This window comes from Cryptomeria japonica, chromosome 9, assembly GCF_030272615.1.
Source record: "Cryptomeria japonica chromosome 9, Sugi_1.0, whole genome shotgun sequence".
NCBI lineage: Eukaryota > Viridiplantae > Streptophyta > Pinopsida > Cupressales > Cupressaceae > Cryptomeria > Cryptomeria japonica.
In genome coordinates, this window is record NC_081413.1 from 534,328,558 (window position 1) to 534,342,668 (window position 14,111).

The 14,111-nt window shown below is 37.4% G+C and overlaps 1 protein-coding gene across 2 annotated transcripts in view; it reads left to right on the forward strand.

Annotated features, from left to right (window-relative positions):
* The window catches only part of LOC131077079 (protease Do-like 2, chloroplastic), a 206,490-nt gene that overhangs the window by 162,168 nt on the left and 30,211 nt on the right, over positions 1-14,111 (forward strand). For both annotated transcript variants that reach the window (XM_058014496.2, XM_058014497.2), the window contains exon 13: positions 10,456-10,512. In XM_058014496.2, the coding sequence (XP_057870479.2) occupies positions 10,456-10,512 (57 nt within the window). The remainder of the gene's footprint in view (positions 1-10,455; positions 10,513-14,111) is intronic.

Genomic DNA, 14,111 nt, shown 5'->3' on the forward strand with positions numbered 1-14,111 from the left:
TTGACCTTTCACAATTTCCCTAAAGAAGCTGAAATTCTCCCCTCACCAACTCACCAAGTTGAATGCTAAAAATCTAAGGGGGCGAAATCAAGTAAAAATAAAAGGCATTCAAACTCACAATTTGGCTTGCAAAGCCGAGTTTTCTTCAACATAGGGCTGAAGTGAAATTGCAAGGAGATATTTTTAAAGTTAAATTTGCACATTCTCCCTTGCAAGCCCGAATTTCTCCCTTAGTTCCCAAATGAGTGAAAGGTAAAGGGGCAAAAAAATTGAAAGGGGCATTTTAGGCGAAAATCACTTTATGTCGTGTCTCACATTTCGCCTAAAAAAGCTGAGTTTCACCCCTTTCTTTGAATCGGCCAAGGGATGAAAATAAAGTAAAGAAGGGGGGACGTTCTAAAAGCGACGGATTTTGCACATTTTGCCTTGTGAGGCTGAGATTTTCCCAAGCACCTAAGTTAAGCCAAGGGCGAAGGTAGAAGGGGATTCAAATTGTTTTAAAAGCAAACATTTTTCATTTTCGAATCCCACCATCGCCTTGAAAACACATTTTTCATAATGAATGCACATTTTTGTCAAAATTACTTTAAATTTTCAAGGTGATTGATTCAATTTGATTTCGCTTTTGTAGATCGATGCCACTACAAGGAATTTAGAGGAAACCTGAAGCGCAAATTGAAGATGCAATTGCGATCAAGTTGGAAAGTGGAGGCGAAGCATAAGCATGGTGATCATCAATTCAACTAGACGAAGAATACAACCGCAACACAAAACTATCAAAGCAATGTTGTTTCGAGATTAAAGGCTGGTGATTACTCTCAGAATGTTGCAAGCATGCACATTCAAAAATTACATAGCAGAAAAATTCCAGAAAGTCATTTTGCTTGTAAAAACTGAATTTTTGCCTTATTGTAAAATGACTACCCGTGGGCTCCGTTTAATGCATTTAAAACAAAGGGTCACAGGTCAATTATTCCTCAGCTACCTGATTGACCAAATCGATGCCAAATAGTTGTATGTAGCTGAGAAGGTGGTTGGGAGGACAATTTTTATTACTAAGAATGGGCTAAAGATGCCAAGCTTCTAGAAGGCAGATTGCAACCATTGGATGCAGTTAATCCTGGCCATTGATCGGAATCATAAAATCTATAAAAGGCAGTGCTTCTCTCATTGTAAAGGGTTAGATTCTAGAGTTTCTAGGTAGTTAGAATTTTTAGGAGTTAGATTTTAGAAGCTAGATGCAGTTTGCAAATTAGGAGTAGAATAGGACCGATGTAAGAAATTGTTGTAATGGCAGTTGGAATCAATATATGAACATTGAAATATGGTGTTTGTTATTTTGTTTTCTTTTGTTTGCATGGTTTCCTTTCAGTTGGTTAGTTAGAGTTCAGTGATCTTAATGGCGAAGTGTGAGGGTATGTGATGAGGTTTCTAGTTCATACCATTGGGGACTTGTTGACTGTAGGTCACCGTGTATGGTTAGTTTGAACCCAAAACTGTGCTTAGTTCAACTATGGGTATTTGTCTCAGGCTATGCCAGAACTGGGTGCCTGGATGAATCCCCATAGTTTGAAAATCCATTTATCCTTTGGAGCTTGCATTGTTCTTGTTGAGTTGTGAGGGTGTCTTTGGCGAAACAAGAATTGGTTAATGGAAATTTGTGTACCCATAGCACCAGTTGTTACCATCACTGTACTTAGGATTCCTCAACCCTTCTTTTTCCTTTTATTTTTCAGTAGTCTGGGAATCGCAACATCTTTCGATGCTAGCGAGCTTGTTGTAAACGTAAACCCCTTGTGTTACCAACAAAACACATCAAATCGCTGAGTTATCCCGCAGTCAAGACCTGACATTTGGAACCTTGAGGTTGTCCCCTTTGATCATCTAAAACAGCATTAGGGATTTCCTTATTCAAGAGAGGATAGGATACTCAACATTCTATTCTGTGTTGACCGGAAGAAGTTGAAGTCTGACTTCAGGCACACAAGAGGTAGCCTATGCAATAGAAGGCGCCACAGGAAACACCTTTTTTTTGGTTCCACAAGTCTGGCCCACAAGTTCACAAGAGTTTTTTGCCAACTGGGGGTATCCAGATTAACAGACCAACAGGAATTAAGATGGGTAAGGATATCCTCGGAATCAGGAAGCTAGCTATAAACAATTTTAGCTTTAACACAGGGCAAGGGAGACCCATCTAGCCATCTAAACATGGTAAATCTATCAACAAAATTAACACAAGTTTTAGGGAGGAGGAGAGAGGCACATGCCTCCCCAAGCACAAAATATGTCCTCCAATGTGATTGGGGGATATCGTAATTGGAACAGATTTCAATCCAAGAAACTAGGTGCCCTTCCTTCAAAATATCATTGAATTTCTCAATCCCTTTATTGGCTCAGCTCTTGGCTGAGCACCCTTGAAGCAGGGTTGGAGGCTTACTACTATGCAGCAAGTTCCACCAAATAGACCTTTCTCCACAAATCTTATTATCCTCAATAACAACTTTGTTATTGTTAACCAAATGTCTAACATTTTCCCAAGCTTTCCAGATAGATTTAAAAACAACAGACCTAGCTGGTTCGACAAGAAAGTGACCAACAACCACCAAGTCACTAAATGGAAGGGACTTCCAACTTGGACTTTGTTTAGGAATAGACTTTGAGATGTTGTGTCTAACTAGGATCTTCCAAGGTTCATTCCATTGAAGGTTGTAAAGATCCATTTTACTGCAAGTGAAATTCCCTGTAGCCTCAAGTCTTTTAGACCAAGACCTCCTTTTCTTTTCTCATAGTGCACCGTTTCCATTTTACAACATGCTTCTTCCTGATTCCTTTACCATCCGACCATAAAAATTCCCTTATTAACTTCTAGATATAATTAAACTGATAGTTATTAAAGAGCCAGGCAGAGGTATAGTATATATTGTAGGACGATGCAATCTTCTGGCACACCTGTATCCTTCCTGCCATTTGATAAGTATTGTTTATTCCATTTTCTTAATCTTCTCTTTAATCCAACACCACAAATCTTTGAGGTTAGGGCATAGGGCAAAGGAATGCCTAGATATCTCACTTGATGGTTTGGACCTCCCCACATTAAGGGATACTTGCTAAACCAATGGGAGTGGGGTGTCTTGTCCCAAAAAGACATAGTAGATTTAGGCAAGGAAACTCTACTCCCTAAAGCCTCACCAAAAATGTCCAATTTCTTCATAAGGGCTGAAGCTTGAAAGGTTATCTTCATCCAATTTAACCAAAATGGTAGTGTCATTTGCAAACTGAATATTGGATAACTCTTCCTGATTAGGCAATGTAACACCTTTACCCTAGGAGATAGGAAGTTATCTCTCAAAAGGTAGTGTAGTGCATTTGCAGCAATGACCAAGATGGAAGGTGCCAGTGAGCACCCCCGCCAAATAGACTTGGGAAGATCAAAGCATTCAGATCTGCACCCATTGACTTCCACATTGCCTTAGTATCCTTCATCAATGTCTTAACCATTAAACAATATTGCCTAGGAAATCCCAGCCCCTCGATCATCATGAATATGAAACTCCACTCAATCCTATCATAGGCTTTCTCAAAGTCTATCAATAGCATAGATGCCAATTGATCAGACTCCTTTTCCCAGTTCATTGCCTCCCAACATGATAGCAAGTTTTCCAAAATGTACCTCCTTTTCACAAAGCTTGTTTAGGTGGGATTCACCATCTTCAAAAGGATACCCTCCAATCTCCTAGCCAACAACTTAGCTAAAATCTTATAAGAGACATTTAGAAGTGTAATTGGTCTCCAATTCTTAATAAGGGACCTATTCCCCTCTTTAGGTAGCGATTTGATTAGACCACTGTTTATCTCACTCCCTAAAGACCCCTTGACAAGAGCCTCTTTATATAATGCCAGTAGGTCATCACCAATCCAATCTATATTGCTTTTGTACAATTGAACCGGTAGTCCATCCAAACCCAGTGCTTTATCATTGCTTAAAGCAAGGATGTCTTTTTTAATCTCTTTTATAGTAATAGTCCTGCTAAGTATATCAGACTCCTCTCTATTGATTTTATATGGAATGATGTTTCTAATGCTTTCTCTGGCCTTTTTCTTACCTTGCTCATCATCTTCTAATGTGAAAAGCCTGCTATAGAACTGCATGAAAGCATTTTGGATATCTGCTTGTTCAGTAATGCTCCTATCTCCTTTCCATATATAGTCAATTTTCTCTGTTGCCTCTTTACTTTTAAGGATTGCAAAAGTAATCACGGATTGTATGGGGTGATGATCAGAGGTGTACATGATGACCTTCACACTACTGTCCTTGATGTTCTTCAAAAATTGCACTGCATCCCTGTTGGCATAGAATCTATCCAACCTTTTGTAAATTCTTCTATTTCCCTGTTGAAAATTAGACAATGCAAACCATATATCATTCACCTCACTTTTCCTCCCTACCATTGGATCAAATAGCCTTAGTTTGTTAATCATTCTACTCCAAGAAATTTTTTCCTCCCCCTTTCGTTCAAAATTCTTACCTCCTGTCTTGTCTAAATGGCTTTCTATCATATTAAAGTCTTCCCCAACCACCCAAGGGATATCCTCCATCTGGGTCATCCAGTTCCATAACTCAATTCTCTCTTTGTGGTCATTAGAAGCATATAAAGAGGAGATTCCAACCTCCTTATCCTTATGCTTCAATATAACCCACACTAATTTGTTGCAGGGAGAGTATCCCCATCTGGATACACACTTGCTCCATTTATAGCTGATCAATATAGCTGCACCCCCCTTGCCTCTAACATGCTTTGTGGTGTAGTGCTCTGCATCCCTCCAGATGCATCTCAAATTAATGTCTAAAGAGAACTGAACCGCCTTCAACTCTTGTAAAAGGAGAATGTTTACACCCTTATACAATCTTAGAAATCTCTTAACAACATACTTCCTATCCGGAGAATCCAATCCCCCGACATTCCAAGATACACAGTTTAAATCCATGGCAAACTAAGGGGCAGTATCCATAGTTGCCCTGAATGTATTATAACACTTGGGCAATGTACTTATAGATACTCTTCTCTCATCCATCTTGGCAATAGACCCATTGGGTCTACCTTTCTTCTTCTTAAACTCAAACAACTGTTCTAACCCCAATTGAGTAGATCTGTCTTTTTCAACCCTATTTTTCTTTTTAACACCTATCTTGTCTTTAGCTTTCTTGACTCCAAACTCTTTCATGGCTTCCTCAAGTAGGTCTACCTTAGGAGTGCTTGAAAAGGAACAATGGCCCAATTGATCTCCTTATTATCCTTTGAATTACAGAACTCAATACCATCCATCTTTTGATCATCCCTGTCGTCCTCATGATCTCCTCCTATAGGGACAAACTCAGAGCCTTGACTAGCAAGACCTAAACCCTCACTATCCTTTGGAATGTGGCTGGCATCGAGGGGAATACTAGAAACATTAACCACATCAGAACGCTGCTAAGACTCAATAGAATTAGGATCCTTGATATTCTCTATAAGTTTCTCCCTAGGCTCATCATTTTGAGCACTGGGTAACTGATCTGCATCGAGAGATTGAAGGCTTGAGTTCCCCTCTCTACTAGACACAACCGGACTAATATTGAGGTCAGAGGCCTCCCTATCCACGATCTTGATCTCATCCCTGGTAGGGGAGGCCATAAGGACCTGAATCTCAGTAGGATTTTCACTGTTATACATATTATTGTTGTTACTAAGCCCTGCATTCAATTTTGTTTCAGTTCTTCTTGTGGTATCAGAAATTCGCTTGAGTTTCTCAAGAATAAGTTGCCGAGCATTAAGGACCCTGTGCTTGGGGAGTTTGGTCTAGGGTTCAATCTTTTGAGACTTGTCATCCTAAACAAAGGGAGGAATGACATCTTTAGGGCGGACAGCCTGCTTAACAGCAACATGTAGGTTATCAAGTTCTTCAATAATGGATACCTTACGAGTATGCACAATAGTCTCAAGGGCTGGCTCAACAAGCAGATTAACAGGAGAGGTAGAGGTTGGCTTAGAGCGGGGAACAAAATCAAGAGTTTTATTTTGTCCATGTGGACCTTTTATGGTGTTACCCTTATCACTGGGATTAGGTTTCTCAGATATTATACCCTTCGAAGAGGGTTTGATATTTTGTTTGTTACATCTCAAGAGAGGGCAATGTTTCCTCATGTGACCCTCTTTTCTACAAAGAAAACAAGCATTTATGCCTCCCAGGAATTCAATGGGGCACACGACAGTCTCCTCTTCGAGTTCAATCTTTGATTCTTTTGGTAAACCAAGCTCAAGTTTAATGGATAACAAGACCGTAGTGTCCATATGACGCAGAAGGGATGGGGTTTCATCCATTCTCAGCACATTGCCAATTTCTTCTAGGGTTTTAGGCACACATTTCCACAGCAACGGGAGTATATTCCTTATGGTAACCCAGATAGGGCCGACAGTGCTAAAATTTCATCATTGTTGGCCTCTGGTTTCCAAACAATGGCCCTAAAACATCCATTCCCAATGGTCCAAAATTCTTTTTTTTTAACAACTTCTTTTTGACTTTTAGCATCTTTAAAGAAAATAATAAACAACCCTCTTTGAATCATACGACAGAATGAAAATTGAAAACCTAATTTTTTAACCCAAACATTCTGCAACCAATTGTTCATGTAATTCCAAGAGGGCATTTTACTAGAATCAAGAACCACAAGAAAGATAGCTACATCCCTAAGACTTTCTTTCTCTCTGTTTAACTCTTTGATCATTTTAGAGTTAGGTCTAATGAAAAGGGTGGCGTTACGAAATGGCTTACCTCTTGTTCCATCTCCTACAGCTCTCATCAAAAGTCTCTTGGTGCAGCCATGAATTTCTCACCCTGGTAAGCTCTACACTTCAACGATGATCTCTTTGAAGGTTTCCCCACTATTCTCTTTGGTGGTGGCCACCAAATTATGCATATCACCAGGGGAAACATCTTGCATAAACCTAGAAGAAAGTTTTGGAGACTAATAAATGCTTGCATTCAATGCAAGCCTTGCTGATTGAGAGGGGAAGGCTGCTTTCACCCAGGCCGAGCGATTGCTCGCTCGTGCAGAATCGGCCTTCACACAGGGCAAAAAGGAATGAGCCCTATTTAGTAGAGCTATCTTGACTTTTTTCCCAAAAAACTTAAAGTCAAAATATTAAAAAGATTCTAAAGTTTTTTTTAAAAAAGACACATTATTTTCAGAGGGTGAAGGTGAAAAAAGGAAAATAATATTAAAATCCATCAAAAAGCTATAGAGTGGTTTGAGCTATGAAAGGCATCAATTATTGAAAAACAAATTTTCTCTTCTAAGATTGAATTCTCTTGAGGATGGAAGCCCTCGAGTTTCAAATTGAGGATGAAAACCTTCCAATCCCTTCATGGTGATTTACGGAGGTCGCATTTGAGCTATGTATTTATGTTTGTAATTTTGGTTGAATTTTTGAAGGGCGATAATTAAGCTACAATATCTAGTCACTATTTGTGTGGGATTTCTATTGCTTATTGATGGACGGATCAAGCCATTCTAGAAGGATGATCAATGGAGAGTAGGTTGACTATTTGCTGCTAGACCGATCAGGGTTTATGGGTGCTATAAGACAAGATTAATTGATGAATTGAAGCTAATTGCAGTCACTACAATGCTGCTAGTCTTGCTACAATGCCACTATAGTGTTACAAGGTTTGATTTTGCTGATTTTAAGAGGTAATTGCGGTTACAACAGTTTATAAACTGTTGCGTTGAGTTTTTTATCAAGCGCTCCATCCTTAATTGGACCTTGGTTCATATTTTGAGTATATTATATTTATGTAATTGCAATTTATATTCCAACTATTTGACAAAATGTACTTTTCTGGATTGTTGGACAATTGGTGGTTATTTCATTGCTTGTAATTCATACCGTAGCATTTATGTGGTTCACTGCTAGATTCCCTTTGGAATGTAAGTTTGGATGTGAATGCTGCCAATACATGGTTAATTATTTAAATATTTTGTATTGCATGCATTCTTTAACTATGCAACTTGTTAGTAAGTTAATTTTCCAATCATTTACACTCTCACCTTGCCTACATCGGGATCTTGGTAATGAGAAAGTGTGAGGGTTGCATTTCAATCTAACATTTGCAAAAGTTTCAAAAAAATAAAATTAGTTGGGAACATTACAAAATTTATGATGGTCTTATTGATCTTTTTTGTCACATTTGCTGATTTGAGTGTTACCTTTAACTATTTTGTCATCTAGAATGTAGTAAATTATTTGCAAATCTTTTGCAAGGCACCATAATCAAAGTAACATGAGAAGTTTGTAGGTTTGTTAATGGCTGACTAAGGTATGTTCAATTAGTTATTTTGCAACATCATTTATTTTTAATTTTGTATGCATAGAGCACAGTTTATGTTTGGGATTAAGAGGCATAGTCCCCATTGCTACCTTCATTAAGGTATTGTGGGGTGGGTTATATTCATGTTTCCTTTTGGCTTAGAAAACTTAGACTCTGCTGCCCTCTTTGGATGAAGGCACCTGTTTACCTTGTGTTTAACCTCCCATTTCACCAACAGATTCAAAATAACAAAAATCAGTCATTTTTTATATACTATGTTGACTCTTCCAGCAACATTTCTAATCTCTATGACCTATATGAGCTTGATATTCTAAAAAGGGAGGTGTGCTTATCAGTTTTCGTTGCATCCATGTCTAGATGTGTACTATATCATAGGGGTTGTGAAAGAAATGTCTGCAGATTCTTAACATGGTTGCTTATCTGCTTTATGAAGGTGTGAAACGCTTGTAATGTCAAACCACCATATAGTTACTCAGTGACAGTCAAATGAGAGTTCCTATGCAATGGGTATGGTTTGTTTGAGAATTTATTTTCATGACAATCTCTAATTATCTTTAATATAATACTTCAGGGAATACCACCCTTGGCCTAGCAAGCAGAAAGTAGGAGGAATTTACCTCACCTTATCAACTTGGTCCATTGTTGACCTTGTTAAATTATATGTTGAAGGTCTTTTGCCCTAAGTCTGACACCTTTGGAGCTCAAAAATGGCTTGGCTTTAGGGATTTTGGATCCCACAATTTTGAGCACCAATAGAATGAATATAACATATTTCCCTCAGCTTGTACTTTTCTCTAAAGTGGAGTGACATCTATAGACATTATTTGGGAACTTGCTAAATAAGGTTCAAACTTTATTCAAGCCCTTATGCAGATTGGTTCAATGATGATGGACTAAGATCAAAGATAGTAGGCAAACACATGGTATGCTCAGGATGGTGATGCACACTAATGACGTAATTAGGATGCTCTATGATTCTACTATGATGCTCTAATGTGAATGTTCCTTGATGACTCATAAATCATTTGAAAATGAATAAGGAATGTTCTTAAATACAACAACACAACACACAGATCCATATAGATGTGTTTTAGGTCAGCTCACTATGACTAGTGAAAAGATTGGCAAGGTTTAAATTTGAATTTTAGATTTTTAAAGATCGATGTTCAGTCCATGTGCACGTGAATGACCTGGGTCAATTCCATACCTGTAGATTTGACCTAGGGTGATAAATAAAAAATCTAAAAATCAAAATAGGATAATGTCACAAACCAAACTTACACAAAAATATACCATTTGTAAACTTTTTTTTTATCGGTACCATTTATAAACTTATTACTACACAAAGAACTCTTTTATTCAGTGTGCTCAAAGCATAAAAGATGAAGGATTAAGTATGGAATTTTCGCCACTACAGTACTTAGAAAATATACCTCATCATTCATAAACTGTTATTTGTTATTCTCTTCTTTATAGCAAGTTTGGTACCTTTGCCACCTTTGTATGTTGGTGTCTAATTTATTCTATACTGCTTGAGTGGAGCTTGTTCAATCTTAATGGACCGTACATTATGTTCCTTCAGTAAGTGCATATAGAGAAGAACTTGGTAAGTCCATCAATTGACCACAACAATTTCTATGTAACCTTTACCATTACTATAATTAATCTAGTAAAAAAAGGGAGGATTACAAGGATTTGACATCCCACTAAATGACTTTAAACCCATGTGTTTGTGTACATGTGTATATTTATGACAATCCATCACTCTCAATTGTAGGAGCCGCAACAATATGTGGCTTGGGAAATAGTTACCTATATATGAATATATGAATAATTTTTTTATTAGAACATGAAAAATGCTACTTTCAGTTAACCTTAAAATAATAACTACAATTTAAATGAATATATATTGCCTCCAATGCATTGTGACTATTCTTGTGAGTTGTGTATGATTTCATTTGGGGGATATCCTATATATCCCACATCCTTGCTTCTTTTGTTTCAGATGTTGGGGTTGTAACTTTTAGCATGTATTTCCATTAACCTTTGAGTGTAACTGTTGACTTGAAAAAATATTTCTCCTTGCAGGGCGTATTGATACGGGCAGTTGAACCAACATCACCTGCAAATCAAGTCTTGAAAGCGGTGAGTGACTATCTTTGTTATCAACAGTCATTTGAATATCATCATAATCTCAATTTTATAGATCTCTAAGAGTTCTAGCATTTGAATTCTTTTGAATCTGAAGAATTACACATTACTTGTCCATGTTGACCTGCTTATCCTTAAATAAAGAAAATAATAACTATAGATAATATCGTACATCACAACTTTCATATATCTTGCATTGGGAAAGGTAATTTTACAATGTTGAATAAAAATTAATTCTAACAGCAATGAGTTTTGATGAACTAATACTAGAAACAGATGTATTTGTTGAACATTGTTTCTAGTCAGATCTTCTCCTTTTAGGCCATGTTTACTGAGGTCTATATATTGTAAACTTCATACAGCTTTTTTGTTAACAGAAAATTGTTTTGATCTTTTTTAGATTAGATTCTATTTGGTTTGAAGACAGACCCTCCAGATTTTGCGAAATTCATGAGATCAATGCCTTTATATGCAAATGGATGAATCCCTCATGATGAACATAAAAAGACTGGGATTTACTGTTGCTTAGATTACATCAAGATTCCTCTATATATGAAAAGCTATGTAGTAAATATGAGCTACAGTGATACAAAAGGGACAAAGAAGAGGGTAGCAACCAATGATGTAATTGTGGCAGAAAGCTCTATTTAATTTGAAGAAAATATTTGGACACAAAAAGGTTTCATTGGTATAGATGAGTATCATATATCACTAAAATCAATAGATATTTCATACCACACCATTCTAGAAAGTAAGTATTCTGTCATACATTTTCTTCAGCTAATGGCATGTTTCTCAACTTGCGTGAGGGGGTGGAGCACATAATTTTATTTACAATTTGAAGAAGAAAAATTTTACATCACAAATATCTGAGTTTCATTCACCTCTGTTTTTGGTTGATGCCATGCAAAGATCCTTTCTATAGGAGAGGGGGGCTTTCTAGGTAGTGGTATGTATAGTTTGTATGCTCAGATTCTATTCAAACTCAGCAAACTAAAAATTTCTGACTTGGCAAAACTTGACAACTTAAAAAAATATTTGATTTCTTCAAAAAACATAAATTATATACAAAATCATAGAGATGCAAGACTTGCCGAGTACTTGGCGAGTTTTTAAATTTGCTTTGGGAGTTTGTCAGCTAAAAGCTTGCCGAGAAAACACGTCAAGTTTTTGGCGAATTTTTCACAAAAACAGCGTATCGTTGGCAAAAACTCGGCTTCTTAAAAAATAAGAGGCTCAGCTTCGTAAAAAATGATCTTTTTTTCTCTTAAAGTCAATCTCATTCCCTTCATCAAAATATATACACGAAATATAATATTTAAGTAAATGTGACTTATAGTCTTATACCTAAGTTATCGGGTTTGCCCTTGGACCCCCTTGGTACCGGTCCTGGTTCGAACGGGTTCGTGGTTCGGGTCCGGTTCGGACTGGGTTCGAAAAACCCAGAGGTGGTTCGTCCTTGGTCGAACCCAGTCAAACCCGGGTCGAACCCATGTTGAACCCAGTCGAATCCGGGTCGAACCCAGTCGAACCCAGGCGGACCCAGGTCGAACCCAGGCGGCTGGGCGGCCCAAAAAAGCAAATTATATGCAAATTTTTTTTTTTTTTTGAATTCCGCCTACTAAAAAGTGAAACTTATATCCTAAAAGTGACTTCTAAAACATTATATTCACTCATTTCACCTCATTTGTGTTACAAACATATGTTTTATGAGAGCATGTTGAAGAAAGGGTGAACAAAATTTGGCTTTCAAGATCAAAGAGGAGTTGAAGGCTGATGTTTGTTTTGTTGTTTATATGATGCTATGTGACATGCAAATTTTTAATTCATGCTTATAGGCTTCACAAATATCAATATATATATATAAAGAATTTACATGTTTTTGTACTAACGAACCCAAACGAATCCAAACTCCTTTTCAAAATTTTGTCGTACCGGCGTACCAGGTTCTTTGAACCCAAACCCGTACCCATGCCCGAACCTGAACCGGCAACCTAGTCTTATACTTTAAGTTATATTTCATGTACATATTGGCAAAATGTTTGAGAGTGGTTTTAGATCTTTAGGAGTTTTAATGCAAATTCTAAGTTTTAGAAGATCTTATAAATTTTCAGACTTAGTCAAATTTCAGTAATCAGTCGGCTTCTATCAGCATTCTCTCACTCTCTCTATCTCACTCACTTTATCTACCCTAAATTTTAGACCTATCTCTCTGCTTATCACTCTTCCTCTGCCCCCTCTCTTTGTAATTTTATACACTAGGATTGTTAATCAGATTTATATCCTTTAATTATGCCCTAGATTGTAATCAGATTTGTAGCATTTTAGTAAGTCATAATTCAGTAAAATCAGAAATGAAGGAAGTAAACAAGAGACAAACACAAATACCCTGGGAAAACCTCCAAGGAGGAAAAACCTGTTGATTTAACACTTTCAGATTAATGTAAACTCAGAAAATCAGAATTTAATTACTTAACTAAATTGATTAAATGAATAGGTTATAGTTTTCCAGATTTAAGCATAACCAAGAAAAGAGAAAAGTAAGTACAAGACACAATTACCCTGGGAAAACCTCCTAGGAGGAAAAACCCAGCCAGAAAAGATCCTCAGATCTGATTATGGATTGAATGCATATGAAGGTTACAACACTTATCTCAAGTACTTGAAGGTGTTTGTACTTAGAACTGATAATGTCTTTCACAAGACTGCACCTTTAACCCTTCCAACATCAATCAGGTCCAAACCCTAGGTTGGTAATGTATGAAGTCTGCTCTTGATTTACTGCAACTTCAGTTTGCTCTCCTTCAACACCAGTTCGCTCTTCACATGAATGAATTTCGCACTTTCATTGTCAGAAGTAGTTTGCTGATATAACTGAGGTATTTCGCTGTGATGACAGATCTAATATTCCTCCTTTAAGTCGCAATGGCAGACATATATTTATTCCTCCTTAACTCGCAATGGCAGACATATATTTCGCATGGAATAAGGATGATCAAGTGTGTGTTATTGAGGTGAGAAGTGTCTTTATTTATATGATGCATTGACCATGTATGTCGGCTTGTGTTCATGTCGGCTTATCCTTTTAATTTATTTCTTTTCCTTTAATCCGAAGTGCATTCTATATGAGGTTGGACCTTTGCATGAGACGTGGAGTGGCGTGGGTTCTTTAAGGTGTGCCGTGAGGTATAGGGCCTAGCCCTACACGCTAAAGGGAGGGACTAGACCCTTAGGCGGATTCCAATGTTGCCTAGGGCAATTGGAATCCACCATCCCTAATTATAATCAACACTCCCTCTTAATTAGGGAGAAAGATAATCTTACAACCAGGTTACAAGATTAGGGCCCAGCCCTAAGTAATACATACAATGTTTAAATTGTAATCCGAACTTAGTTGTCAACTTCAAATATTCCTGAGAGAGGATCACGACAAGTATCCCATAGTATCCATCTTGTACTGCATGTGGAGGGTGACTTCAACCTTTAACATGCACACTTGCAAGTCATGAATACATACACAATTATTCATGCACATCATGGAGTCTTTCCATGCCATCGATCACGCATATCCATCATTCATTGCCTTAACCTCA